Below are 27,832 nucleotides of genomic sequence, written 5' to 3'. Positions count from 1 at the left end.
TTTGCTCTTATTCTCTCTAAGATATAATCATGTATGAGCTACATACATGATAAATTGGTATACATGGCACTTAACAGCATGAATTACTCTGCATTTCTCTGTAAATTACATTAAATAAAGCAAAATCTAATAAGCTGTAAAAAGACTGAGGACTGTAGCTAACGAGGAGTGGGTGTTTATATACGGCACCTTGGTGAAATAATAAGGCACATATTAGGTGTGGAACAGAGACCCTGTTGATCTCAGGCATCTGCTCTTCTGTCTGAAAGGGAAAGAGCAACATACTACACACAGGTGGAGCACATGAAATACATTACTGCTGTCAGGGAAAGCCTGAGAGCTCCAACTGAGGAGTCGGTTTTTATTTCTTGCTTTAATGTGAGAGTCAGAACTTGATTGTTAGGAATCTTTATATGCATAAAATTTCTTAGCGTGTGTTCAAAACACAGCGGCCGCCTGTTTAGTTACGAGGTTGTTTGTTGCTACACAACATATCGCTTTCATCCAATCCTGATGTGGTTTTTGTAACTGCACAACAGAGGTGCAGTTAGACAGGAAATCACTGACATTCATGCACCTGGTCCACCACCTGTAACTGCTGGCAACCGAACGTGTGCCTCACTCAAACATCTGCTGACACTGCTTCACATTCAGACCAGGGGACGTAAAAGCTGAAAAGAAATTTGTACCCGAGCTGAACATTGTGTCTGTGGTTCAGCCAGTTTGCTGTTTCATTGTACTAACACCCTCACAAAGCCCCGTGAATTAGCCTAAAGGAAAACAAAGCACTATATCAAGTTCAATAAAAGTAATTTTATCAATACACCTGCGTATGAATATACAACACATGAGTACACAACAAAAAACACACCTGTTCATCAGTTTACACAGGTACACTTCTATTTACAATACAACCCTTCACAAAGCACTGTAGAACATTAAAACTCTTTTATACTGTAATAAATAAATAAAAGCACAAACATATATACACGGCACTAAAATCACGTCAAAATACTGTCACTGCCTTTTCGCCCCATTAGGAGACTACAACAGTAATTAAACCAATTCATCTTTTATAGTGTCTGTAAAACATTGAGACACCTAAAGCATTGGCACAAGGACGTCTTTACACAAAAATGCCCATGAGAGATAATAAGTAAATATACTAAATGAATAATCAAGTTAGTGTTAAGCATAACAGCTTTGAGGGTATGGCTGCTTCAAACTGTTCTGGGCACTTGCAAATATAATTTCAGAATAATGTCTTCCACCCTTTACAACATGTAAAGATGTAGCAAATATGGGATTTTCATAAAGTGGTGACAGAAAAATGAGAGAGGATTAAAAAAAACAACAGGCTAAGATCCTACAGCCATGCTAGCAGCTCTGTGAAGCTGCACTAAGGCACAATTGCACTTTGAGCTAAATGCTAATGTCAGTATGCTGACATGCTCCCAATGACAATACTACCATGCTTACGATGTTCATCATCTTAGTTTAGCGGCTAGCATGCTAACATTTGATAACTAGCACTGAAGACAAAGTACAGCTGACAATAATGGGAATATCGTTGGTTTTGCAGGTGTTTAGTCATAAACCAAAATACTGGCCAAATTAAAAGTTTGACATGGTGCCAGATGAAAGGTTAAGGGATCACAAGTTGTTATAATTCATCCTGAGGTGCAGATGAACGTCTTAACCAAATTTCATGACAAGCCATCCTGTAGCCAAAACATTTCATTTGAAAAATGCAAATGTCAAATTCGTGGTGGAGCTAGAGAAAAAGTCATGGAATCACTAAAGTAACAAGGATTTATCCTCTGGGAATGTCATCAGAGATTTGTGTTACTGTGAATTGTTGCAATTGCATTAGTGCTTAAATTAGCTCGGCCCAATGTGTTTTTCTTATGTTCATCTTCCTGCACCACAGCTTCCTTTGACGTTTTGCAGGAACAGATGCGCTCAGAAGATGCTTTCTCAGGCTTTCGTGATGGAATAGCTACGCTCTGATAAAACTGACATATTAGCACAGCTGCAACATCTTTTTTAAACTCACATCGGTGCTTATTTCTCTTAACAAGAAAAACGTGCCCAAGATAGAAAAGAAATAAATGAATGCTACAGGCAGCGGGTCGGAAAAACGTGGGAGTGACGCTGTCGCACCTCATCTTTCAATCCTAATGTTTTGTGCTTCACGTTGTGCTCGGCTCGTACATAAACACAGCCTGTCTGATGAATGAAAAAGGGGCAGTTTACTCCATAGCAAGACAATCACCCACTGGAGAGATGCAGCATGATGTTTCACTGATATTGGATATACACTTTGTCTCGCTCTGTGGTAAATTTAATAAATATAGAGCTTGAGAGATGAGATATGTGGGACCTGAGGAAGGAAGGCGATGAGGGAGGGACAGTAGGAAGAAGAGAGGGGAAGAGGGGGAAAGGTGTGGCTGCAGGGGCCCAGGCAGACAATAAAGACCACACACACACACACACACACACACACACACACAAAAAAAGAAAACAGAAAATAAAGAGACACTGAACACCCAGTGGTGCCTCAAGCTAAGGTGCATGACACATGTGAGATTGAGTCTGAAACAACCTCAGTTTCTTTAACTCAGTTTCTCTCTCCGTGTTTCCAGTAACTCACCACTGCACAAAAAAAGACACAAAAAAAGAACACGAAACAATCTTTCAAATATACAAAAAAAAAAAAAAAAATCTTTACAGGGAATGCTTCCTGAAGCCGCCCCGATCCAGTCGTGGTTCTGATGATCCTCCAAATGCTGGGTTGGCCTTTTAGAGTCTGATATTTATCAATATTCAGAGGTACACAATGGTTTCCTCCCTGCCCTCCTCCCCACCACTGTCAGTATCCAAGGAAACCAGTGCACTGAGGTCCAGCTGAGGGTCATTTGGACGCGGGAGCTCCGGATACGGATCAGCGCCGCTTGCTGTTGACGACCATGTCTCCCCGATGTAGCTGTGACTGTTATGATCTGAGTGGGCACACACACAGAAACACATTATTATACTCTATGTAAAAGAAACGCAGCAACTGACACTGATAATACACTGACCAAATTAAAACTAAAGAGACTTCATCATTTAGTAACCACTGACAAATAATCACCAGGATGGGACATGTAGCCAGTGTTTAATGAGCTCAGTCTAATTGTTTAGCTCACTCATCTAATCACTAACGGCATATAGATCAGCCACAGCTGCTGCAGCTCAGCCTGCTGCTAGCTCCTGCACTGGAGCATGAGAGTGAAAGTGAAAACAATACGATTTCCAAGGTATCCATCACTCTTAGAGGTGTCACTTTTATCATTGTTTGTCAACCCAATCAATCGTCATGGTCGGGATTCGATGACACCTGCCTCCGCACACTTCTCAGCTGACACGAAGAGATGAGACCGGAAATGAGGAGGGATGAAAAACCCAAGATGTGTGAAGTATGTTGTTATAGCTTCAGGAGTTCCCTTTAAGGATCAATAACATTATTATTGAATTAATTGAGATCTGAAAGACAATGTGTTTTCATGGGTGGTATCTAGTTCATAATGTGTCCGTGTGCGAGGTTGCATTCTCGCATTTGTGTGCATGGCGGGTGCCGTCTAGCATTAGGGCAGGTGCGCTGTCATGGTAACAGATGGCGTGAACTATAAATTGCCTCATTGTGTCCCTGTAGGAAAGTGTCTCTGTTTGATTAATTATATAAGAGTCTGTTAGAGTAGCTCTGTTAGCCACCATATAGGCCTGGCCTCTGATAGATGAGACATCAGTGTGCAGCCAGATGATGAAAAGATTTTAGCATTATTAATATGTTCCAGACACAGACAGCGAGTGGATGCTATTTAAAGAAAGCAGTACAGAATATGAATTTGTTAGGGGCTGCATAACATCTACTTAACCCTAAACATTGATGACTATATGAAGCCACCCCCCCTCCACTCCTGGGTATATAATAATGGTGAACGGGCGCTCCAGTGGTTCACCTGATAGACCGTGTACCATTTATTCTTAGTTTGCATCTCTGATTCTGACTAGAATAATAATAATAATAATAATAAAGGCAAAAAGGCCTAAAAATAATGGGTTGTTCCATTTCAACTGGAAGTTTCAACAGGAACGTCCCCTGAAGTTGGATTTCCGACTCAGAGAGTTAGATGAACCTCAACAACCCCCGACCTAAAAATCCAAGATGGCTGCTCTGTGCAGCAACAGAAGTGAAAGCTGTATTAATATTCTGTTTATTAGCACTTCTGTCTTATATTTCTATCTTGTTCTGTCCTAACTTCTATTTGTGGACATGTTGTGCAAACATGTGCGGTATACAAATACCGCGTAATGCTTTGTTATCAGCTGGTATTCTTAACAATAACAACAACAACAACAACAACAAGCAACAACAACAGCGCACTTCCGACTTGTTGTACTGGAATGCGGTCGACGCTGGAGTGCTGTCATTCCCAGCCCCCGAGGTAAAGAGATATCTTTTTTAACGCATTTCTTTTCCTTGTCAAAACCTGGCGCCTCCATTTCCCACAATGCAACCCAACCACTGAAAGTTAGGTCGGGTATTTGGGTGTGTTAGGCTAATGTAGTCTTGAGCTGCTAGCCTGTAGCAGAGATGAGGAGTAGCCTACAGAGATCTGCCAAGCTCAATTCTTTGCAACCCCACACACCCACGTTTTTTTAATTTGAACTTGTAGTCTTCAGACCGAACCGACTTCAATGACATGACCTGAGGCAATTTATCAGACTTTGCTCAGCTCCCTCTGGAGCCACAAAACACTTCACACAACTTGTATTCCTCAAAACCTGTAAACACTTTGACTATGATGTCTGTGCTCCCCTTTAAAAGTTTCAGGCTGGGAACATACACTGACAACAAACTGAACTCCACCAACAATTTTGATGTCATGTGTGATAATCCCAATAATATCTGAGTCTGGTTTGGCAACCTGACTGTGGCAAACAATAACAAGTTGGTTAGGATTGTCAGAACAATCTGTACTATTGTAGATCGTCCACAAAAATCCTTGGATGAACACACAGCACTAAAACGTCCCAATAAAGGAAGATTTCATCAAAGTTTGCACATATGTTGATGTATTTCTGATCATATGTGTATACTTTTACTTTGTTTATTGTCTTGATTGGTCAGACAAAGACAAATTTCCTGTCCTAGTGGGACAAAAACGTCCTTTTATTCTGTTCTAGTAACGATCCCAGTTGAGCAAACATAATCATTAGTATGATTTAGCCATTAATGTGCAGCCAGATGTCTTTGTTACATAGTAACAAAGCAGGTTTGTGCATCACGCAGCACGTTATACAAAGTGTGAATTCATCTACAGATTGTAAGCAGCACCAGTTTCATCTCTCTTTTCTTCCTCAGCGCACTCACGATGCTGTCATCCTTTGTGTGAGACGGGTGAGCAACAAAAACCAGATACGACTCATCAGATGAGTCGTCATTTCAGTAAATTCCATCCAACTGGTTCCCCGAGATTACGCCGAGCAGGAACAATTTATGGAAATCCACTGAATGAAAAAAAAAAAAAAAGGGTGTGCATGTGTCTGTCTGTGTGCGTGTCTGTGTGTGTGCATGAGAAAAAAAATATTCACATGCTCAGGTGAGGAGGAGAAGTGAGATCATATTTTGATCCATGTGACTGGCGGCACCACGGATCATTTGCATTTGAAAGGGATTCCTTTTCTTTTTAACAGGAATAAAGAGACACCAGGTTCCTCCACATACCAGACAGCGCGTCATCCACTGTGTGGCCGCAAAGGAGCTTTTAAAGCCTCGACTGCACATAAAAATACCAAAACGACTCCTTATAGAGGTTTAAATCTAACAGGAAATCATGTGAAGATTGGGGATTTTATTCACTGTGTAAGATTATTTCATTGCAGGCTCTCATGGGATCCACTGAGAAATGGATTGTGGGTAGATGTCAGCTGGAGCGCACCCTGCGCTGTAGACTGCAACCGAGTATACAACCTGGGCTTGTTAACAAGTGACTCAGGTTTCAGTGGGGCTCAATAATGAGGAAAGGTTAATAAGCTGATCAATGAGGAGGAGATTGTGGGAGCTGCTATAGCTGGTAAACAATACCAGAAAGTCCACATCATCAGTTAACACTGACCCCATTTTTTTTTTTACAAGGACCGAGAGACAAGTCACATATAACCTGTAATCCCCCCCCTCACCCCCGCCTGTCGTGAATATCAGAATGAGCGTGTGCATGAATGCATTAGGAATGGGGACGGGCAAAAACATGAGAGTGTAGCTGACGCCTCCCGAGTGAAACACAGATTAATACTCGTCTGCATCTCTCATTCCTTTCCTTTCACCAGCCCCCAACCCTTCGCCCGATGCGATGACAAGTCATGCTGTAATGAGTTTTGTAAAGATTTTTTCAGATCGATGTCCCAATCAGTCAGCCATCGCCTGTGAACTGTGATTCACATGCTGTTGTCTGCCCCACCAGTCAATAGATAGAGAAACCATTGATTTTCTTTTCCTTTGGCAGGCGAGGGGCCCGCTGGTGGTGCAGGTGGAGGAGGTGGGAGGTGCGGGTGGGGGTGGGGGGGTGGGGTTTCTTTGTTGGGAGACACTGATTAACTGAGAGGAAGGACAGACAAGGCCTCACCAGGGATACAGCCTTGACAGCAGTGTATGTATGTATGCATGTATGCATGCATGTATGCATGTGTGTGTGTGTGTATGTGTGTCTGTGTGTGTGTGTGTGTGTGTGTGTGTGTGTGTGTGTATCACACAAACAGGAGGCAGAGGGTTTGTTTACATTCTCACAGGTAGCAGATTTCTCAATTATGCAGCGACACCATGATAACAGCACACTACTGTCCAATATAAGAGCCGCTCTTGAGCTGTGCAATATCGCACCATTAGCATTAAGACACAGGATATTAAACATAACTACTAATGAAAATGACTAATTAAGCCACTTGATGCATTCATTAGTGGATATTCCCATGCCAACTTACATCCCATCACTGATGGTATCTGAAACCAAAGATAACAGTAAAAAAAAAGAACAGTTTTTACTCATTAATATGGAAATTAATGTAGCTACGTGCTCAAATATCAAATCACTTTCTCTATAGCTTTGGTTTCTTTCTCAAAGTCAAAGCAACACATAATCTCTGAAGTTCGTTCCAGCTTTTCTTTATTCCTATCTCAGTGTTTCCCAATCTAGGGTTCGAGACCCCTTAAATGCGTGATAGATTCTGCTGGACTATTTTTATTCTAATCTACAGTCTGTTCATTTTTTTGGAGAAATAGTCTAATAGAAAATAGTTGCATCTCTTTGTGCCTCAAAAATGTTTTCAAATGAGACAATCTGGGAGACTGAGAGGTCAAAATGTGTAACTCATAGACTTCTGACACCTGTGATGTCAGGTCATTGGCAATTTTTGGGGGTCATGAGCCAAAAAGTTTGGGACACACAGACTCATATGAAAGCAGACTGAACATCATTGGTTATGGACTGTTGGACGGACAAAACAAGATTGGATTGCAGGATTGCAGGAAATTGTAACAGACATTTCCCCTTTTTTCTGACATTCAAAAGATGATAAAAGATGAACTTGTTAGTGAACCTTACCAGCGGGTGTGTGCGGCAGTGCCAGCCTTCCTGCAGGGCTGTAGAGGTACCCTGTCCCCATCACCCATCCCTGGGAGTCTGAGTGTGGATTATGGGGGGTCTTCGCTGTGGGGGGCTGTCTGCTGTTGGATCTGGCCAGCAGGCTGTTGAGACAGTTGTGTGCGCTGGGGTCGTTTCTTTTGTGGTGGACGTGGCGGTTGTTGATGCTGGTGCTGGCGAACGCAGCCTCATTCACAAACATGGAGCCGTTGCCGCCGTGGTCTCTTGACTGACTTGGCGCCGGGTCCTGAGGGAGCGAGCAAATATCACGGTCACATTCAGCAAAGGAGCTGAAAGGTGAAAACCAAGCACAGCGTGAACATGAAAACAGAGGAAGCGCATATTCTTGATGTTGAACACATGTGAAACCTTCCAACAATGCACCTTTGAAGGGCACTGATGCATTTGCATGAGGGATCAGGAATTAGATTTTATAACTTAACGGACAGCACGTTCTTCATAGGGACTATTTTTTCTGTTGAAAGCAGTTCCCATTAAAACTGGACAGTGTGTTCTGTGGATTATCCTGAGCAATGAGGAAAAAAAGGATGTTTTTCAAAAGGTAATTTTTCATTGCTTTGCGCAACACAAACAAACCTCTGTTGGACGGGTTTAAAGGTGAAGCTGTTAAGAGATGGATCTCTCTGACCTTAGGGGAAATTAAACTAAAAATGCAAGGCTAAGTACAACTGGAGGTAAATGGGAAAAATGTTTAGTCATTTGGATGAACTGACCCTTTAATGTCTGGTGAACATTAACCCCTCTTCTAATACCCTCTCCTCTCCTCTCCCATCTTCACATCTACATGGCCTTTCCATCGCTGAGCCGAGGCAGCACAGCTAATTAGAGAGGACCTGAGAGCTGGTGTGTGTGTGTGTGTGTGTGTGTGTGTGCGCGTCATTCGATCTGTCTCTGACCCCGTGAACTGCTGCCTCTGGCTAAAAACATTAGGAGGGGAACATTAGGACCTCAACTGCTTCTGCACGCCTTTGTCAACCCACTGCTTTTAATGCAGCCTCCACACCGGCTACCGCAGATGAATGGAAATAAATAAGTGTGCAAACAACCAGGAGAGCCTCACGTCCAGCCTGCAGAAGCCCAGGGTGGCGTGTAAATTAACGAGGGAGGGAGGGAGCATTGTAACACGAGGCTGCTCATTTGTCTGTCCGTTCGAGTGCTCTGTGTGCGTCTTTTGAACGCTCACACCTGCTGAACTGAGCGGCATAAAGACGTGCCCAGCGGAGGCTAAACCTGCTTTATTCGTTTCACCACCGCTGCTTCCCCATTTGAAGTACACTGAGACTTAAAGGGCAAGGAGAGCGGCGCACCCTTTATCCTCTATGCCTTCCAGCTGCGGGGGACATTTCACTGTAGTGCTTTTCAAACAAAGTGCAGATGATTTAAGTCCTTTTGGACACGATTGATTGGTTTCTCGTGCTGTGTGCCTCTGGTTTTAATTATTTTGTCGGGAGCTTTTATTTGCAACGGTTTAATTATCATCAATCATTAAGATGTTTATTGGTGAGTGGAGCTGCTGGAGCACTAAGACAAATGATGCTGAAATTGCTCTCATTATCGCAGGTCGTACATCAAGAGGGGATTGAGCTGCTCTGTGTAAATGAGTGAACCAGCGTAACTCAGGGTGATAGCTGTCTGGGAAAAGCTCATTAATGACTTTAGCCAAGAAATACTCCATAAACACTGTATATCTGAACATCAGGCTGGTGTCAGGGTCAAGAGCTTTGGTCTGGAAGCATCACAGTTATTAAGTTGTGGTTATTTAAAAAAAACCCACAGACAGAAGAAACTGATCTGTGTTGTGTCAGTTGTGTTCGCTGCCCTACCTGCTGCCCATCTAGAGGTATGACCATGTGAGGAATCACAGTGGGCAGGCTCCTCTGCCGGCCGTGCCTCCAGGTCTGGAGCAGCTTCTCCTGGTTCTCCAGGCGCTCCCGCTCCCTCTCCACGCTCCTCTGGCCCTCCCTGAGCCGCTCCAGGCTCTGCTGGTACTCCTCCAGCTGCTCGTCCAGCTCTTCCCTCTCACGCCTCAGCCTCTCCGCCGCCAGGTGGCACTGCCTCTCCCTCTCCTCCAGCTTGCTCTCCTGCTCCCCCTGCTGGCTCTCCCTGGCCTGGCACGCCCTCTCCCAGCGCTCCTTCTCCTGGCGCAGTCGGTACTGGAGCCGCTGAGTCGCCGCCACCTCCTCCTTCTGCTTCTCCAGGTTACGCTGCTTCTCCTGCTCCTGTAGGGTGTTGCCCCGGATGCTTGGAAGGTGAGGTCGCTGGGCGCGGGGAGAGGGGCGCCCTGTCTCTCGGAGGAGGAGCCTCTGGACCTCGTAGCAGCTGTCCTGGATGGTCACCGCCGCCTGGCACAGGGATGGGATGGGGTTCATCAAAATGCACAGACTTTAACCACCACTTTAACCACGTGTGCCTCCTCACAACAGGCAGAAAGAGAAAGTGATTTGAATGGCAAAATGTGACGGAAATTATCGTCAGGCTCCGCAGGGCGCCCTGACTTTTTATGTGCGATGGGAAACAGCGTCTCTTTAGACGGAGGAAAGATTCCCACTGCCGCTGGTAGAACTGCGGCTTTCAGGTTCATGCGTAAGAAAGGACTTTGTATATGAAAATGACACTGAGATCAAAACCAGCAAACCTACACAGATTGTGCGGGCAAACATGTCCATATGCAAATACACACACACACACACACACACAGACACACACACACACACACACACATATATACACTCCTCTTGGGTATAAAATGTAAATTTGTGTAGAAAGAGTGTGTGTGTGTGTGTGTGTGTGTGTGTGTGTGTGTGTGTGTGTGTGCGTGTGCAGAGAAACAAAAGACGTCCGATGCCTCTCAGCAGAAAACAGATCAGTAGGATCCTCTCTCCTGTAGCTCACTGCTCTCGGCTTCAAACAGCTGAGCGGAGTGTTGCTTGTGTTTACTGAAGCTGGTGTGTGCAGACACTCTAAAGCCTTCATCTCCACTGAGTGAGACACTAACATAGCATGTGTCTGTTCGCAGTGAGAACATAGTGGGGCTTTGTTTTGTTTGTAGACTTGCTAATGTAGATGAGGGCTGTGGTTGTACACCTGCATACTGAGGTAATCCACTCACCTGCAGACTGTAGAGTAACTGGGTCAGGCTTTGGACACTTTGAGCAACCTGTTAACGGACAGAGTCACACACAACATGCAGGTTAATGTTTGTTTCATGCTTGAATTTTAAGATTTCATGTACATGTCACTTATTTTTTGCTAATTAATGAGTTACACAGGGAAGTCAGAGTACTCCCCTCTCATGGAAAAGCTAATGGAAGAGTCTAAAATTTGAAGTTGCATTCATGCAACATTTGCGCCCCCCTGAGGCCACATGATTTCCTACCAAACTCTCTGGGCTTGAATTATCACATAGCAGTGGATAAGAAAATGATTCTCCTTCTTTTATCAGCGTCATTTACCTCACAGTTCACAAAAATTCTGCAAACGGTAGCACAACTGTGGCACGGTAATTGGAATAAGTCTCCATATCCATTTTTAATGGCACAATACCTTTGGGAACTAAATGGACTTCTTCCTTTATTATGAGCTAATCAATGATTCATCACATTAAGACTGAAATGTAATTCTAATAGACCGCACTGAATTATTAAAACAACTGCTGGCAATCTCGAGCCACACATCAGTGGAGAAGTGGAAATAGGTGACATTCAGTTGCAGGCTGTAAGAGGCTGTAATGACCTATAATAACCTCTGCAATAGCACTGTAACTCCACCATCACAACTACAGTAATGGGAAAAACATTACATCATATTGCTGCATCAATATTTAACTCAAACAACCTATCTAATTTTCTATTTCAATTTATATCATGAGGTCAAGCAATCATTGCTATGAGCTAAATACAAGGATCAGTGCTGTACCTTGAGGTCAACTTCATCTGTGTCCGTTTTTTGTAACTGAGTTGGGGACTGAAAAACAAGGGCCTCGGTCCAGCTCGCCTCACTGGCCTCGGGGGTTTCAGGTGAGGGCTCAGAGGGATCTGAGGGGAGCTCTGCGAGCGGAGCAGGGCTGACAGGAAACACAGAGTCTGTGTCAGAGTCCGGGCTCTGGCTGGAGGGAGAACGAGCCTTGGATGACAGCGTGGCTTTAAGGTTTTCAGCTGGAAAACAAAAAACAACACAAGTGTGAAACTAAGTGTGCAACTGGGCTTATAAGGTTTCTGTGAGCATTTGGTTAGAAGAAAATAATACGATATTTTCTTCTAACCAGAACTCAAATTCTGACAAAGGGGCTCACAGAAACAAAACAAATGCTGGAGGCAGGTGTAAAAAAAAATGACACACCATTTTCATATTATCTGAGCTCATCCTTTAATTTTTTTCACAAAATGAAAATACTTAGGTTTATTGTTTTTATCATTATTATCATTACCTCTTCTGTTAATGTCTTTGTTCTGCGTGATGTTAGTGTTTTTTATTTTTTGGAAAGCAATAAGAAGTGAATTATTAGAGTAGAAGTTGACTGCTCTTTTGTTACATTACACCCGAGCAATATCCCACATACATTTATGAATGGACAGCAATTGTCAATGAATTTAAATGAGTGGAGAAACTGAACTTTATCAATAGACAACTACATGAATAATATCTAAAATAGTCAAACAAAATAAATAAATAAATAACAGTAATAAACTTTCACAAAACAATACTGTACTGTATGTCTGTGTTTGTAGTATAGTCCATGCCAAACGTCTCACCCTCTTGCAGAGCTGCAGCCAGCAGCACGGCGGCCTGGGGCAGCTCCTCTGAGTGCGGCTGGACGAGCAGGCGCGCTTCGACCACCGGAGGGTCCGTCCTCCCGTTCAGAGCCGAGAGCTCTGTGTAAATGTGCAGCTTCTCCTCCAGGCTGGAGCAGATCTGCTGGTCCTGGCTCATCAGACTCTCTGATACACAAGTTCATATGGTTCAAGGATTAAGCACTTTACTGTATTAACTCTGTGGTGATAAATATTCAAGGTTGTGAAGGGGAAAAAAATAAAATAAATGAAGTCACGTTTCCAAGTACCTTGTAACTTATGGATCTTCTGAATACGAGCCTCGGCAGCTCGCTTCTCCTCTTCAGATTCACTTGTGTACTCCTCCTCTTCCTCCGGACAGCTGAGCAGAGGCAACAGTAAACAAAGGTCAGAAAAAAATAGGGAAATCTTGATGTTCAGTTTGCCTCTCCTCAGGTCACACACACAGACGTATACAAACCTCTCTACAGCCTCTCTAATCAGCCTCATCCAAGCGTTTCGCTCCTCTTTGGATGACGTATGGACCTCGTACATTTCTGGCCCGGCGGCTGACGCGCTGATCAGAAACATCCCTCTCTCTTCGTTTGCAACTTCTCGCACTATTAACTTCTGCAGCGCGATGACTGGAGGCTTCTGGTCCTGGAGCACATTAAAAAGGAGGGGAAATGTATTATTTTACACAAGATGATAATGGCCCTGCATAAAATAATTCACTTTATGTGAACAGGTGGGAATTTGTCCCACGCGATGAATGTGTGCGTACCACGGTGGCGAACGTGTACTTCTGGTCTTTTTCTTGCAGGAAGATGAGTGTGTCTGTGAGAAGGAGCGCCAGCACATCTGTGGAAGTGAGTATAAGTAGGAAAACATTGTCATCATGTAAATGCATGTAAAAAAAAACATTAATAAAACAGTTTTACCGTATGCCAGTCTCACCTTTTAGTCGACCCGTGGCAGTCTTCCACAGGAGCAGCCCCTGGTGTTTGAGCGTTTGTCCCGGCCCCATCATGTCCTGCTTGCGGAACATATGTCCGTTCTTCAGCTTGGCCGAGCTGCGGTTCTCCATGCGGTTCCACACCTCCTGTAACCTCTGGTGCCGCTCGTACTCGCTGACGCTCAAGTCCACGGCGGCTATCACCTCCCGGATCTGAGCCAGGGCTTTGGAAAGGTCGGCGTGCTCCTCTGTTTCTTCTGACGGGTGAGGAAGGACGAACACATGAAGACTGAATCATGATTTAGTTCTATGTTTGCAACTGAGATACTGTGCATTGTGCTGTTTTTGAGCAAGCATTTGGTTCTAGTGACCAATCTCGCCAGCAGATGGCAGTAAATGACTTACCTTGAGTATATTGTAGGACCCTCTCCAGCAGCACTGGGTACTTTGTTATCCTCTGGGTCACCAGCAAGATGCACTCTGGGATCTCCCTCCGTCGCACCAGAGAATTATTACCTTGTTGCTTTTAAAAAGTATCATCAAGATTTATACAACATCTGCATGAGCAGCGGGGTAGTGATACTTTTATTTTGGAATTGGTTGAAAGAGCGGTAAATACGTAAAAAAAAAAAAGATGATGAGGGATGGGAACGTTAAATACCTTAATGAAGTTCTGAAATCTCTTGTTATGCTGCTGGAGCTCTTTGAAAAAGCTGACTGCTTCGTTGTGACGACTGCAGAACTGTCCATATACCTGCTTCATTTTCTCCCCATTTTCATCTGAAAACTGCAGAAAAATACAGACACACACACACACAGTGATTCACATCTGCACCAGTTTCCAACCAGCCACACCTCAGAGACAGGTAGTCTCAGAAGACCAACCTGCTGGAGCAGGACGTCTCCTATTTGCTGGATGAGGTAGTTCCTGTGTCCCTGGGGCTCGGCTGAGCTGTGTCGCCGCTCCTTCATGGCGGCGAAGAAGGCGTGGTGGAAGAGAAGCAGCTGGTCCAGACAGGGGAAGACCCGCTTCACCGCCTCCGAATCGAGCTGCACTTCCTCCCTCATGCCTCGCCGGAAAACCTCCGCCATGATGTGTAGCGTCTGGAGGTGGTGGAGCTCTGTCTGCATCAGCTCTGCATCAGAGGTTCAACACGTCAACACTCAATGTCTGTATCACTTATGTTATATCTCTTCAAAAAACTGAGTCTGTTACTCAACCATTGGCAACCTTACAACAATTATATGCAGTTACAGCAATCTTGCATATGAAATACTGACACTGGCAGAAAATGGCACATTCCAGCGGTCTGGCATCTGCTCACCATAGATAACATCCTGCCTCTTGACAGCTCGTTTCTCCTGCCTCTTGCAGAACTTGTGCTCCACCGTCAGACTCCACGATTCCGCCTCGTAATCCACAGCATCAGCCGAGATGTCACTTTGGATATACGCGTCCACACAGTCTATGGATACAAAAAGGGACAAAACTAATATTAATCAAAACTGCCAGGCTTCATTTTCATGACTTCCACCCATCTCAGTGTGCTGTTTCATCCCTGGGGATAATTATCTAGAGAGAACTTAGTCTCAGTACTGGCCACAACAAATGCCTGTTTCTTGATCCATAAATAAAAACCATTTACAAACTGAAGATTAATTAGAAATTTGTGGTGTTTACAAGAAAACACACACACACCAACCAATTTAAACAAATGTAAAACAATGGACAAATAAATCTGACTACTAGGGTCGGCAGTATTTTAATGTCAGTAGTCTATGTACAAATCTCCAACCTCAGGCTGGATAATTTTGTGATTTAATTTGCTTCTGAAAAGCTTCCTGTGTGTATAAATATCTGGAGTGGGTTACATTTGTATCTGGAGTTTTGACTCTTTTCACCGTTTCTGATCCCCAAATAGAGGTTGTGTTTAAGTGCGGGTGGAAAATATGGACACCTATTGTTTTGTCACTGCAGTCAGGATGTGGAATTTCAAAGTAGGAAATGAGTTTTTCCCAAAACAGTCAACAGCTAGTCACCGTTTTTATCCGACAATATTTAAGTAAATATTCCAGTAAATGTAGAGACTGTGTCGTGTCCCGACATGATAACAATTTCAGAATCAGTTGAAATTGTTCCTCATAACACCACATTGCATCTAATGACTTCAGAACAGGACCACTTTTTTTACAAGAAGAAACTTGTAATGTAAATAATATATAAATATAATATAAAAAATAAGAGACAAATTTTTCTCCATACATTTGTGTTTGCTTCATTTTCAATTAGATAAAATTTAAAAATTAAAATCCTGAAAAGACGTAAAATACAATTTTTAAAACACACATTTTCGACGCAGCTGTTTGTTGTGTCCTGTTATGTAACTCAAAATGCCTAAACATCTGTGACGCATCGGCAGCGGCTCATTTCCATTTTCTCCCTATTGTTTTCTTTACTTCCGATCACTGGAGGATTTTCTGAGCAACGCTGTTTCACAATCGTAATATAATAGTGTTTGGGTTCGTGGGGACATAAAATCCATGTAAAAATTGGAGACCAATCTGTTTGGTTTTGGGTCTGTTTCAGTGGGAATCTGTGAAAACCTAAAACAACGACCAATTATTGATCTCGTACCTTCTCCGAAGTATGAGTCCGTGGAGGTGGAGGACGTCGGAGTCGGCAGCAGCTCTTCTGAATGGCTGGTCACCTTCACGGCATCAGACTCTGTCTCTGAACTCTCACTGAGCCGACTGGACACACACAGAAGAACATAGACAAGCATTATTATACCAATATTATTTTTTACCAATATCACCACATCATATTTATGTAATTTATTAAATCTGAGAGTTTAATGACCTGTCACTGTTGGAGAGAGAGCAGGACTGGGTCACAGCATCCTTCTTCTCCTTGGGGGTCATGACAGGTAGAGAGGTAGAGATGGGGGCCACACACTGAGGAGGGCTGTCTCTCACTGTGAAATCTGCGGGAACAGATTTTAAACGAGAGTAACCCCACATTAGCGTACATGGCACTGACATCCCCACTGCAACCACACAGAAATGTTACAAAACAGGAAATTTCATGCACAACACGGTTAAGAGACTCAACAACAAAACTGTTTGCGACCGTTGACCCTTGTCTTGTAAACTCACTCTGTGGGAGGGATGCTGTCCTGTTCTTCACCATGGTAACAGCATATTTATCCTGAAGTTTCTGAGTAATACAAATGAGAGAGGCTAGTTAGAGCGGATAAACAATTGATCCAAGGACAAGCTCCAGCAGGAGCGAGCAGATAAATCTATTTCAGGACAACCCTCACCTTCAAACATGGGGGAACGGATTCCTTACAGCCCTTATGGACGATGGCAGTGCAACCTAGGATAGGACCATTTGTACGTATGTGAATTTTTTTTATTTTTTTTAAAGAATTATAAATATAAACTTCTTGGAGTTAAAATTTTACTCACTGGGGCAATGCAGCAGGTCCTTTCCAGACGCCGGTTTGTCACATACCACACACACGGTGGGGCCCAAACAGGACCCTGTCGCAAACCGATGTCCATTCAGTTGCCTATCCTTGGATTCCCTGTCCTTCCCCTTCCCCTTTGAAAACCATGACAGAGACATCAGTGTAAACAAAGAAGGCACAGACAGAGAAAAAGTGTGATTGACAACCACACCTATGAACTCAAGCCAAAGCAGGCCTCATACGCCGGGGTAAAGATCTCTGTCAAGTTTCTATTTGCAGAGTAAACTCTCCCGCACGTGAGTAGACAAGCTGAGCCTGGAAGGAATGCCCGCCTCTTTCCGAACCATAAGAAAGTTCCGCTGACGAGGAAATGAAGCATGGCATAAACAACAGATGCAGGTCGGAGGGGGCTTCCAGTTTCTGTGCTGACTCAACAACAGGGGATTAATCATTAAAAGGAAAGAGGCTGGACACCATGTTTGGTCTGTCACTCTGACCTTGAGTGAGTCCCAGAAACATTTCCTGGTTCTGTCTCCCAGAGAGCAGAAAGACAGAGCCACATATTCCATACCTGAGTCTAGACCTGGGATAACAGGTTTTTACTAAACTGTAAAACACTTTAAAACACATATAAAATTCAATCAGCTCGTATGTGCACACTTACATCTCCAGAGCTCACACTTCAGTGGAAATATCCCATGTGTTATTAAGCTATTAAACTAGTGAGACAGGCTAGTGCAGCATATAAAGCTGACTGGACTGTGCAGCAGAGGAAGGCAGTTAGCGGTCTGCGAGCCAAAGTATTGCTCCACTGAAAATATCTGGCCCTGAAACACAAGCTAAAATTTTCCCTTTTATAGATTGAATCAAAAGTTTTACTTTTTCCTAAATCTGAGAAATCCAAATAAACATTGCTTTGTAACTTATAATCATCAGAGATGGTGTGCTGAAACATTTTAACAATACTTTCATTTAACCACAAATAAAACAGATGTTTACGGTGTGTGTGGGTTTCAAATCTTCTAATGCAACATCATACATACATTTGACTATATGAGTCATTCTTTGCTGAATGAATATTATCTGAAAACTGACATCTGCCCTTAGATGCAATATTACAACAACCCATTTTATAAATCAGCCTGTGTTATGACTTTAAGTTTTGTTAAGTTATTCTGTACAGTCTAGTTTTAATTTAAGCTGAAGTTTAGATGGGTGTAGCAGCAGAGGCGAGGACTGTTTGTGCTCTGTGTTTACCTTGGTCTTGTTGCGTGTGCTGGACATCCTGCTCTTCAGGAAACTAAAGGTGCGGATGACTTTGTACTTCTCTGACTCTGTCTTGGTCGGGATATTGTACTTATCCAGCTCCTCCTCTTCAATTCTGTGGAAAAGTTCAAATAACGTCAGTGCAGTTCATTACGTTGCATTTCAGCTCTGTGATTAAAAACCACTAAAAATGTCACATTTGTGTTAGGTAAGGTTGAAGTCTTGATTTTCTGAGTCTACAAGAAAAGCAAGAACGACAGGCTTGTGCAGGTGCAGGCAGAGGCTCCAGATGAGTGTGAAATGTACAGCGGTCTATTCTCGTATGCTTATAGTGCACATGCATACAACTGGTTCATGAGCTGTGCTGTGGTTAGTTCAAACTGCAACGTCCTGCCATGAAATAACAGTTCATCCCAACATATTATTTCATTGTGTCGTCTCTGGAAAAAGAAATGTGATGGAAATAAATAAACATGAACACACACACACACAAAGTTTGTTTTCATCCTCTGCGACGCTGTGCTGTGAAAATAAATTAAAATTAGTAGATTGTTAGAGACATGCAAAATGACAATGACAGACTTTGCCGCACACTGAGAGGAGAGGAGAGAGGGAGGTTGGGGTCTATTGTCGTTAGGTGGTAAACATGTCATACTGTAAGTGGAGTTTAAGGGTCTTTAAGGTTAGTTGTGTTTATATTGGACAATTAAGGACGTTTCAACAGGCGGAAGGAGGTTCAGCACCCCCCCACATACTCTTTGAGGAACTCAGACAGTGTGAGATGTTGGAGGGACTCTGCCAGCTCCATGCTGCCCTCATCATCAGCGGACTGGGCTCGCTTACGGAACCTAATCTCCCTGTGAAGAACACACACACACACACACACACACACATACACACACGGACACACAGGAGTGTTTTAACGCTGATGAAAAGCCACAAAGGCCACAGATATAAGCTGCAATCAGACATAAAGATGCAAGCCTCACAGGTGGAACGATGATTATTTTCACTGTTGATTAATGTGGACATTCATTTTTTGATTAATTGATTAATTGTTTGTTTTTTTAAAACATTAGATAACTGTGAAAAATGCCCATCACAACATCCTAGAGCAAAAAGTTATTTTATTATGTTTTTTGTCTGCTAATATTAAATGTAAGTCCAAGAAAAGCAGAACATTCCCACATTTGAGAAACTGAAACCATCAATTGTTTGGGCCTTTTGCTTGAACTATGACTTAAATGATCAAAATGGTCACCAATTAATTTTCTTTTGATTGACTAATTGATTCATAATTGCAGCTCTACTACACAACAAAATAAGCCAAAATCAGGAATCAGAATTCTTGCTGTGACGGCCTTTTACACTTTCTTTTATCTCGGAATCTATTTTGGTATCTTCCACTAGGGGGAGCTACTGAAGTGTAGCCGTCCAATTAAGAGTATTTATACATGAAGTGGCAGAGGAAATATACACTGGCATGATTCCTGATGTAGCAGCAGTGTAAAATAAGGAAATAAGTAGAAAAGGATGCCCTTTTAAAAAAGAAATCAGAGCTACTCCTCTTAGAGCAGACAGAGGCCGTATAAAAGCTTCAACACTGTCGCTTTTTGTCATTATGTTATACTAAATTGTGCAGTTTTTTCAATTCATAAAAGCATAATTTGCTTGTGCATACAGTGCATTTGTCGCACGTGGTGACATGTATCCATGATGCAGCTGGTCATATCTGAAAATAAACCACACAGGGGCAAGATGACACTGTCTGTAAGCCACAGATGAAATACAGAGCAAAGGCATTGTGCATTACAAAAAGCAGGGCTGAAAGCAGCTCAGGGTCATTCTGATATCTGTGCGTCACTGCCTCTATTGAAAGGATCAAAACACCAGTAACACGCATAATACCAGCTCTGCTTCAGAGAGACAAAAGAGCCTCATAAAAGACGTCAGCAAACTTCAGAGTGCCCGCTGTCACCGATCAACCCAGTCGTCATGGTTACACACATATGTTTCTCTTGGCAGTAGGGATTACATATCTGGTCTTTTTAATTAAGAGTGAAAAAACCCCAGAGAGTGAGAGCCATGTGAAAGGCTGAATCATTCAGCATCAGGGAAACAGAGAAACACTGAAACTCAATACAAGGTAATTCAAATAAGTAAATGAAGTGTAAAACATATAATAAATACCTTTTCTCGTGTGACTGCTCAGAAATACTGGAGGCTCGTTGCTCTGTGAACATAAAGAACGGGAAGAAGATTCTGTTAACGAGATTTTAAACGATAATTAAGCAGCAAACAACTGATTTTTTATGTAAAGATATAGTGGATTGATGCGTCCCGACCCCACCCCCCACCCCCCCGTGTGTGTTGTGATCTGAGTTTCTTTGCTCTTTGTTTTGTTAGCCGGTCTGATACCGTGAGTCCCTCCTTTTAAACCATTGGAGTAAAAAGGACAAAGAAACAGATGAGACCAGAGCACAGGCGCTGGTCATGGCGACTACCGGCTCAAATCACCGTCGGCTGGTGGCCCATCAAAACATCCATGAAGTTTTTTAAATTTGTACCGGCTACGTCGGTGTCATTCGTGCCGCTGGTCGCAGCAGATTAAATCCAAAGCTAACTTTCTTTTTTTTTTGTCTTGGTCAGGCTTTAGCGAGATGGAGAGCCCCACGAGCTGCTATAAAGCTACAGCTCGACTCAGAACCGGTCGAACAAAGGCCAGAAGTGTGGCTGACGAAACATTTGTTTTGGTCTAAGATGCTGTTGGTCTAGTGTGACATCTAGTGGAAGTGACTATCGTTTACAGAACCTTTAAAACCGACAGGAAAAGCACAAGTTGCACAAAAATATCCATAAAAATCAGAAGATGAAAACATAACAAGGAACAAAATTAGTGATCTTCATTCTTAATATCAGACGTTTTAAGTTGATTTACATGCCAGAGAAACTGTTCACCATCTGAATAGGTTTATATGAAAGCATCTGAATGCAAACACAACCCATATGATACTGCAGTATGTAACCAGGACAGAACAATACATATTAAAGCTGTAGCACAAGCAGACGCAGAGCGCTGACCCCTGCGAGACTCCACACGCGGCCTCGCCAGGCTGCAAAGCAATCAGTTATCTTCGCATTTCATCACAGCAAATAGGATTTCTTCCTGCTCTCCCGCTGCCGTTCTGATTACAGCATGGGTGTGTCATGATTAGGCAAGCCATACACAGACACAGATCTGCTCAGACACACATGCAGACACACGCCAAGGTTATTACAGTTTCATGATCTTAATTTAGTTCTCACTAAGATTATAGTTTCAACTCCCCCATTCTAATCCCAACTCATTTTCGCTTGTTTTCCATTTGGTTTGTACTTCAGCATGAGCTTTTTTCCACATTAATATTCACAGGTTTTATATCTAAGATGATGAGCAGTTGATATCAAATTTTCATTTCATGTTCAGCAGGGTACATCATTTGTATTTTCAAATAATGTTGGATAAATTCCCTTAAATTCGATCGGCCATGATGGAAATAACTGGTCTCTCCACACGGAGGATCAAAACAAAACTGTTAAATTCAAAGCTGCAAAAAACTGATTTTACTATCACTGTCTTTTAAAGTTGATGTGGCGAGAGTTTCTTGTCATGAAAGTCCAATATTCACTCTCACTCCAGCTCTGTTTCGGTGTATATATACTGTATATACGTGGTCCACCATGTTTACCAGCTAGTTGTTAATTTAAAGTGTCTCCTGTTTGGTGCTGATCAGGCAGCACACTGTTGATTTATCAGTAAAAACCAGCTGCCTGCATCTGGAAGCAACGCTGATGAGAGCTGTGAGAGGGAACCGAAATATCAAAGCTGCAGGTCAGGAAGCCAAAACGATGAGCTGAAACGTGCTGTAATGCTCCATAGATCTGACAGGAAATGCAGAGATGAGTGATATTCCTCTATGGGGTTCAGATGTTTTAAAGCTTTGATTTTCAGCAGCTGAATCAGTTTACCGAAATAACCTTGACTTCCCCCATCCACCCACACACACACACAAACACACACACACACACACACAGACATATAAGCACTGACACTGACAGCGACGTGCCGGCTATACGGGGCCTTGGCGCAGTGTGACGGCTGCAGGTGTCCAGTACTTACTACCAGGGTGGAGCAGAGACAGAGATTTAGACAGAGAGAGGGCCTGAAGGAGAGATCGGCTGTGGCTGACACTGTGGAGCACGGCATCTACAGGGCACAGTGGACAGAGGGCGGCTCACACATCAACTACAGAGGGTGCAAACTATCACCACGTACAGTAAACTCCAGGCTGAGAGCTCTGACATCACTATTTCATGCAGCAGTGAAGCTTTATTGTGAATATTTGAAAAAAAAAAGAAAAACTAGAATCCCTCTCTATTTGAAAAAAAAGATGTTAAAAGAATAGTTTGACAGTAACAAACAGTAATTATTGATTGATACCACCTTTTTATATCTGTTCGTTCAATATGAAGCTGGAGCCAGCAGCTAGTTAGCTTAGTTTAGCATAAAGACAGGAAAGAGTTAGCATGGCTCTGTTCGAAGTAACACAATCTACCTATTATCACTTCTAAAGCTCACTGCTTAACACATTATATCTCATTTGTTTAATCCATTCAAACGACATGATAAATTGTGGTTTTCTGGGGGGGGGGTTTATGCGCCAGACTGTTTTTTGGCCAGACCTTGCAAACTGACAAGAAGTCACTGTTTCTGGCCAAGAAATAATCTGACACATCAGCCCCCACAGAACCACAACATGTCGTTAAACTTCTGCTTTTGTACAGATTAAACAAGCAAGATAAAACGTGTTAATTAGTGAGGTTTAGAGATTCTTTTGTTAGCTCTGGACAGAGCCAGGCTAGCTGTTTCCCTCTGTTTTCTAAGCTAAGCTAACTGTCTTCTCACGGTAGCTTCATATTTAACAGAAAGACATGAGAGCGGAATTGATCTTCTCATTTAACAAGAAAGCACATACAGTAGATTCGTAAGGAGTTGGCTGTGATTTATATTAGTAGAGAGGCTACAGTTAAAAGCCAGTTTAAGAGAGACATCATCATAGAAGCAAAGTTAGTTCATGGAAACATTGTTAGTTGTGTGTTTGTGTGTGTGTGTGTGTGTGTGTGTGTGTGTGTGTGTGTGTGTGTGTGTGTGTGTGTGTGTGTGTTAGACTGTATATATAACTTTGTGAGGCAGTTAACAGTCCACGTGTTACTGACCAGGAGTGATATCTGAGGTGTGATTATCCCGGGTGAATCGAGCAGGTCGCAAACTGATTTTGGGCGAGGAGTAGGAATAGGAACGGAGTCGAATCCCCTGGTCACCCAATTCCTACACGAGGAAAAAGAATCATCCGCAGCAAAAACATTTAGACTTCAAACAATGTGTCTCATTGATATAAGCAGAAGTGGAAATGTCTGATGACAGTGTTTGGCAACTGAGATGGTGTTTTACTTTTGTGGTGGGTTCACATGCTGAGGAGGCCGACTGGCTGCGAGTGCAAGTAAGGTCAGGCGAGGGACGAAATGCGTCCCTTTTGTCTTCGCTCTTCTCAACATCTGACGAGAGCGGGGACAGCGGAGACTTTGGCTCGGTGCTGTCCTCTTCACTGTCCACCTCCAGGGCCACTAGACTGGGGCTGGAGAGATAAATGTCCAGTTACACCCACAACTCAACAAGCATTCTTACTGGAGAAATCTTTCTACGACATTTTATACCTGAGGTCGCAGGTGTCCATGGGCGGACTGTCCCTCTCATTGGTCGGCTCAAAGCAGATGGGACGGTTGAGCCTGGCGAGGGCCTGGTCAGGAGGTGAGAGAGGGAGAGAGCACGGTACAGAGTTGTGGTAGAAGTTTTCTGAAAAGGGCAGAGGAGTGTCGGTGGCGAGCAGGAGATCTTGAGAATCCACTGTATCCCATAACCCGCTGTCTGTCCCTGTGCTGTCCCTTGTCACTCCACTGATGCTGTACTTGAGGTCAACATCATCCGGCTGAGGCAAAAACACAAAAAGGAAAAAAGAAATATGCATAAGAAAGATGCAATGAAGAAAAAAAAAATAGTTAGAAAACACTAAATTTTGTGTTTGAAGAGAGTGGATGATGCACAACCTGTGTCTGGTGTGCGATGGTCTGATCGTTGCTGTTGATCATGGAGAGCAGAGGGTCTGGAGCACGCTGGGTGAACTGGCTCTCCACGCCACTGGACTTCATGGGATGCCCATTTACTGCGATAAACATGCAGTACAACCTCAGCAGAGTTTCAGCATAGTTTATAATAATAATTCAAACAGACTATTTTCTCCTTGTCTCAGTTACGATCAGCTACTCTACACTTCCAGCAGATGTCTACTAGAAATTTGTTTTCATCTTGCTGAATGATTTACTGTCACAGTACACGGTGAAAAGCCACTTTTGATCACTGTAATTCATCCCTCTGTCAGCCAGATGTCTAAATGTCTGGTTGAATAAAGAGAGCAGCTCAGAGTAAAAACATAACCAAATATTTTAACCAAACAACAGATTACATTGTCTGACACCAGACAAAAAAAAAAACACATCAAAGAAAAAAAGAAAAGAAAATAGATTACCAAACATGTCATGATATCAGACCTTTAAGTCATATTTTCTTCAGTTCTGATAAACCTTCTGTTTTGGTTTATTCTGGTAATTTCGGATCATTTTTTACCATGATTCATTGATCTTTCATTACTTAAATGTCACGGCTTAGAGTGAAGAAAGGAAAATATGATGAGATAGTGCATACCTACTCCCTGTTTGACCTTTAAAGGTTCGTTTTCATAGAAACCTCCAAGTATCATCCTTAACCACAGGCTGTCTAAAGTATTATTGTAATATTGTCTTACACTGAGTCATACTCGCTTTCATGTGAGTACATTCTATTATGTATTATTATGTACCATTTTGTGTATCATTATCACTGAAATATCAGTCAACATTTTAATTTATCCAATAAATTTATTGATGACAAAACACATGCAAAACTAATGACACACGGTCATGACTCACTTATACTTCCTGTTTAGCGTTAGTTAGTAAATGTTTGCATGCTAACATGCTAAACTAAGATGGTATGGTAAACATGGTAAGTATTACCTGCTAAACATCAGCATATACGCATTGTCATTGTGAGCATGTTAGCATGTTGACATTAGCATTTAGCTGAAAGCACCTCTGTGCTAAGAGAGCTGCTAGCATAGCTGCAGACTCTCAGTTTTGTACATTTAACATGAGACAGTTTATTTATATGGAGTGATGGAAGAAGTATTCCTTCTTTATAACTGAATTATTACTGATCCATGAACATGTAAACAGCATTTTAATGTTACACTGTAGGTGGTGGAAGGAGAGCTAATTCTAACTCCCTTATATTAGAGCTGCGACGATTAGTTGATAAATCAGTTACTCGATTAGTCAATCAACAGATAATTATTCTGAGAATCTAATATTTGTTTTAGTCATCTTTTGAGGAAAAATGTTTGTAACTTCTCTAACTTTGATGCTTTTGTCACACATGATATTAAACTGAATATCTTTGGATTTTGAACTATTGGTTTGAATATGACGCCTTGGTCTGTGGGACATTAAAACAGATATTTTTCCTTATTTTCTGGCATTTTGTAGACGACAAAACCTTTAACTATTAATTGAAGAAATAATTGTCAGATTAGTGAATAATGAAAATATGTGAAGATGATTACATGTTTTGTATATAATGTAATCTGTACTAGTAATTATAGCTGTCAAATTGATAAAGTGGAGTGGAAAAAGTACATTTATGCTCATGTAATAAAGTAGAAATACAAGTAGTGGTAGTAGTAGTAGTAGTAGTAGTAGTAGTATAGCACCTCAAAATTTACTTAAGTACAGCGCCTAATTAAACAGGTACAGTATGTACATATAAGTATGTGTGTACTTTGTACTGTTGACATGACAGCGTGTCTACAGAGCGGTGAATGGTATTTCTACTATAACAATGTGGAAAATTACCTCCTGATGAGATGCCATTTTAATCGCACTCTGTGCACTTTCCAGCCAGACTTTGATGTCTGGATCGGCCAAGCCTGCACTAATGTAAGGGAAATCCTGGGCATCACAGAGGCATTTCCTCTCTGCTGCTCTCACACAGTGCAGACATTGGCATGGAGCTCAAACATACAGTAAAAGGCAAACTCCTTATATCCATTCATTGCATTTATCTTGTTTTCTCTATACGACTCTGCCTGTCTGCTTTCATTTGATTTGCTCAAGTCAAACTGATAGTGTGTGCGCAGCTTCACACATGGACCCAAAAATCTCACTCCACTTTAATTTAAAGGACGGTGACAGATTGAAGAAGCACCAGTCTCAGCTGGTAGACTAATTGTCCAACTGGCCAGCTCCAACAATAACTGACACTGCTGAGTTATGTCAGTGAAACTAGAGAAACCTTTACAATCGTTCCGACAGATTCGGAAAAAGCAATAACTCTGGATGACAACTTTGTACCATAGCAGCCTTGAGGCCCTGTCATCACAACAAAAACACTCAGCTCAACAGTGAGATGATGACTTGAGCAACACAGAAGAAATCTGCAGTCTGCTTAAGTGGGAAACACTGGGATCACTGCCCTTGTGTTGTCACTCATCAGTACTTCACAAAGACCAATCATCATACACACACTCACACACACATGCTCCAGTTTATGGTCAAAGTTTACAGGCTCCTTTCAGCAGCGCCAGAGTCTCTTTTGAGTTTACAGCAAACTCTTTCTTCTTCCACAACAACACACAGGAAATTAGCATTCACAGTAACCGCGGCAACACCTGAAACCTTTGAGCATCCTCCTCACGGTTTTTACTAGGCAGTGAGTGTTTGCGCTGGCTAAGCTTTTGTGCACGCGTGTGTTTAAAGAGAATTCAAGGTTAATATGTGTGGTTCACCTAAAATGTCAGCTTTTGTAAGCTAAGCTTGTTCACATTCCCCCTCTCGCATCAAGTACACAGCTCCAGTGTCCAACCCAGGGGAGTCGCATAAGGAGGGGGGAGAGGGTGGGGGATGGCAGGGCGACAGGCCAGAGCGGGGCATCTCCCAGCTCAGACAGAGCTTGAGTGGGACAAGCCTGACCCCATTCCTGTCTTTGTCCCAGTGACAGGGCAGATTCCTAGGCTCTCATACTGAGTCAAAGTGTTGGCCAAGCAGGAAAAGACCAAACCTGCATCATCTAAAGACTCCAGGAAGATAATTCATCTGTTTAATCAAAGAAAACTGCTCCTCAACCCCAGATAAAAGTCCATCCTTGTCTGCGCCTGTGAAGCAGTCAGTGTATTGATTTCCTATGATGTGATTCAAAACAGAGCTCTGCATATTGTGCCAGCTCCACAGGAGAAAGGATTCCAGTCAGGGCTTCTCAACCAGCTTATTATGCATTGTTCCCACAGCCTGCTGTTCAGTACAGCCACAAATATGTTGTTGTGTTTTTTATGGATTACCCATTCATCATTTAAGCCAGATGCCAGAGTATTATTGCCATAATATTAAAATGGAAAGAGAATTTTTGGTCTGGACAAGTTTCTTTTGTGCTTGTCAAGTCAAAATGTTGAGAAAATAAATCCTTGATCTATCGTAAAT

At 42.6% G+C, this 27,832-nt stretch overlaps 1 protein-coding gene across 4 annotated transcripts in view; it reads right to left on the bottom strand.

The window, feature by feature from the left end:
• Positions 1–793: 793 nt before the first annotated feature.
• Positions 794–27,832, bottom strand: part of arhgef28a (Rho guanine nucleotide exchange factor (GEF) 28a) — a 42,561-nt gene continuing 15,522 nt past the window's right edge. Inside the window, exons 10-36 of one of the 4 annotated variants that reach the window (XM_087178224.1) lie at positions 24,314–24,429; positions 23,924–24,195; positions 23,661–23,844; positions 23,426–23,537; positions 22,329–22,415; positions 20,360–20,402; positions 18,925–19,026; positions 18,161–18,284; positions 16,902–17,037; positions 16,754–16,809; positions 16,587–16,647; positions 16,291–16,414; positions 16,066–16,181; positions 14,756–14,896; positions 14,316–14,566; positions 14,092–14,217; positions 13,836–13,953; positions 13,433–13,687; positions 13,260–13,336; positions 12,957–13,135; positions 12,766–12,857; positions 12,458–12,643; positions 11,622–11,860; positions 10,816–10,863; positions 9,530–10,048; positions 7,647–7,932; positions 794–3,002 (exon numbers count right to left, since the gene is read on the bottom strand). In XM_087178224.1, coding sequence (XP_087034350.1) covers positions 2,827–3,002; positions 7,647–7,932; positions 9,530–10,048; positions 10,816–10,863; positions 11,622–11,860; positions 12,458–12,643; positions 12,766–12,857; positions 12,957–13,135; positions 13,260–13,336; positions 13,433–13,687; positions 13,836–13,953; positions 14,092–14,217; positions 14,316–14,566; positions 14,756–14,896; positions 16,066–16,181; positions 16,291–16,414; positions 16,587–16,647; positions 16,754–16,809; positions 16,902–17,037; positions 18,161–18,284; positions 18,925–19,026; positions 20,360–20,402; positions 22,329–22,415; positions 23,426–23,537; positions 23,661–23,844; positions 23,924–24,195; positions 24,314–24,429 — 4,226 coding nt within the window. In that variant the 3' untranslated portion in view covers positions 794–2,826. The remainder of the gene's footprint in view (positions 3,003–7,646; positions 7,933–9,529; positions 10,049–10,815; positions 10,864–11,621; positions 11,861–12,457; positions 12,644–12,765; positions 12,858–12,956; positions 13,136–13,259; positions 13,337–13,432; positions 13,688–13,835; positions 13,954–14,091; positions 14,218–14,315; positions 14,567–14,755; positions 14,897–16,065; positions 16,182–16,290; positions 16,415–16,586; positions 16,648–16,753; positions 16,810–16,901; positions 17,038–18,160; positions 18,285–18,924; positions 19,027–20,359; positions 20,403–22,328; positions 22,416–23,425; positions 23,538–23,660; positions 23,845–23,923; positions 24,196–24,313; positions 24,430–27,832) is intronic. The other 3 variants (XM_087178225.1, XM_023422349.2, XM_087178226.1) reach the window with 3 other exon arrangements.

Source organism: Seriola lalandi, unplaced genomic scaffold (genome assembly GCF_002814215.2).
Source record: "Seriola lalandi dorsalis isolate HSWRI2012SDOR001 ecotype SW California unplaced genomic scaffold, Sedor1 jcf7180002054680, whole genome shotgun sequence".
Classification (NCBI taxonomy): domain Eukaryota; kingdom Metazoa; phylum Chordata; class Actinopteri; order Carangiformes; family Carangidae; genus Seriola; species Seriola lalandi.
This window is presented reverse-complemented; position numbering and strand designations above follow the sequence as displayed.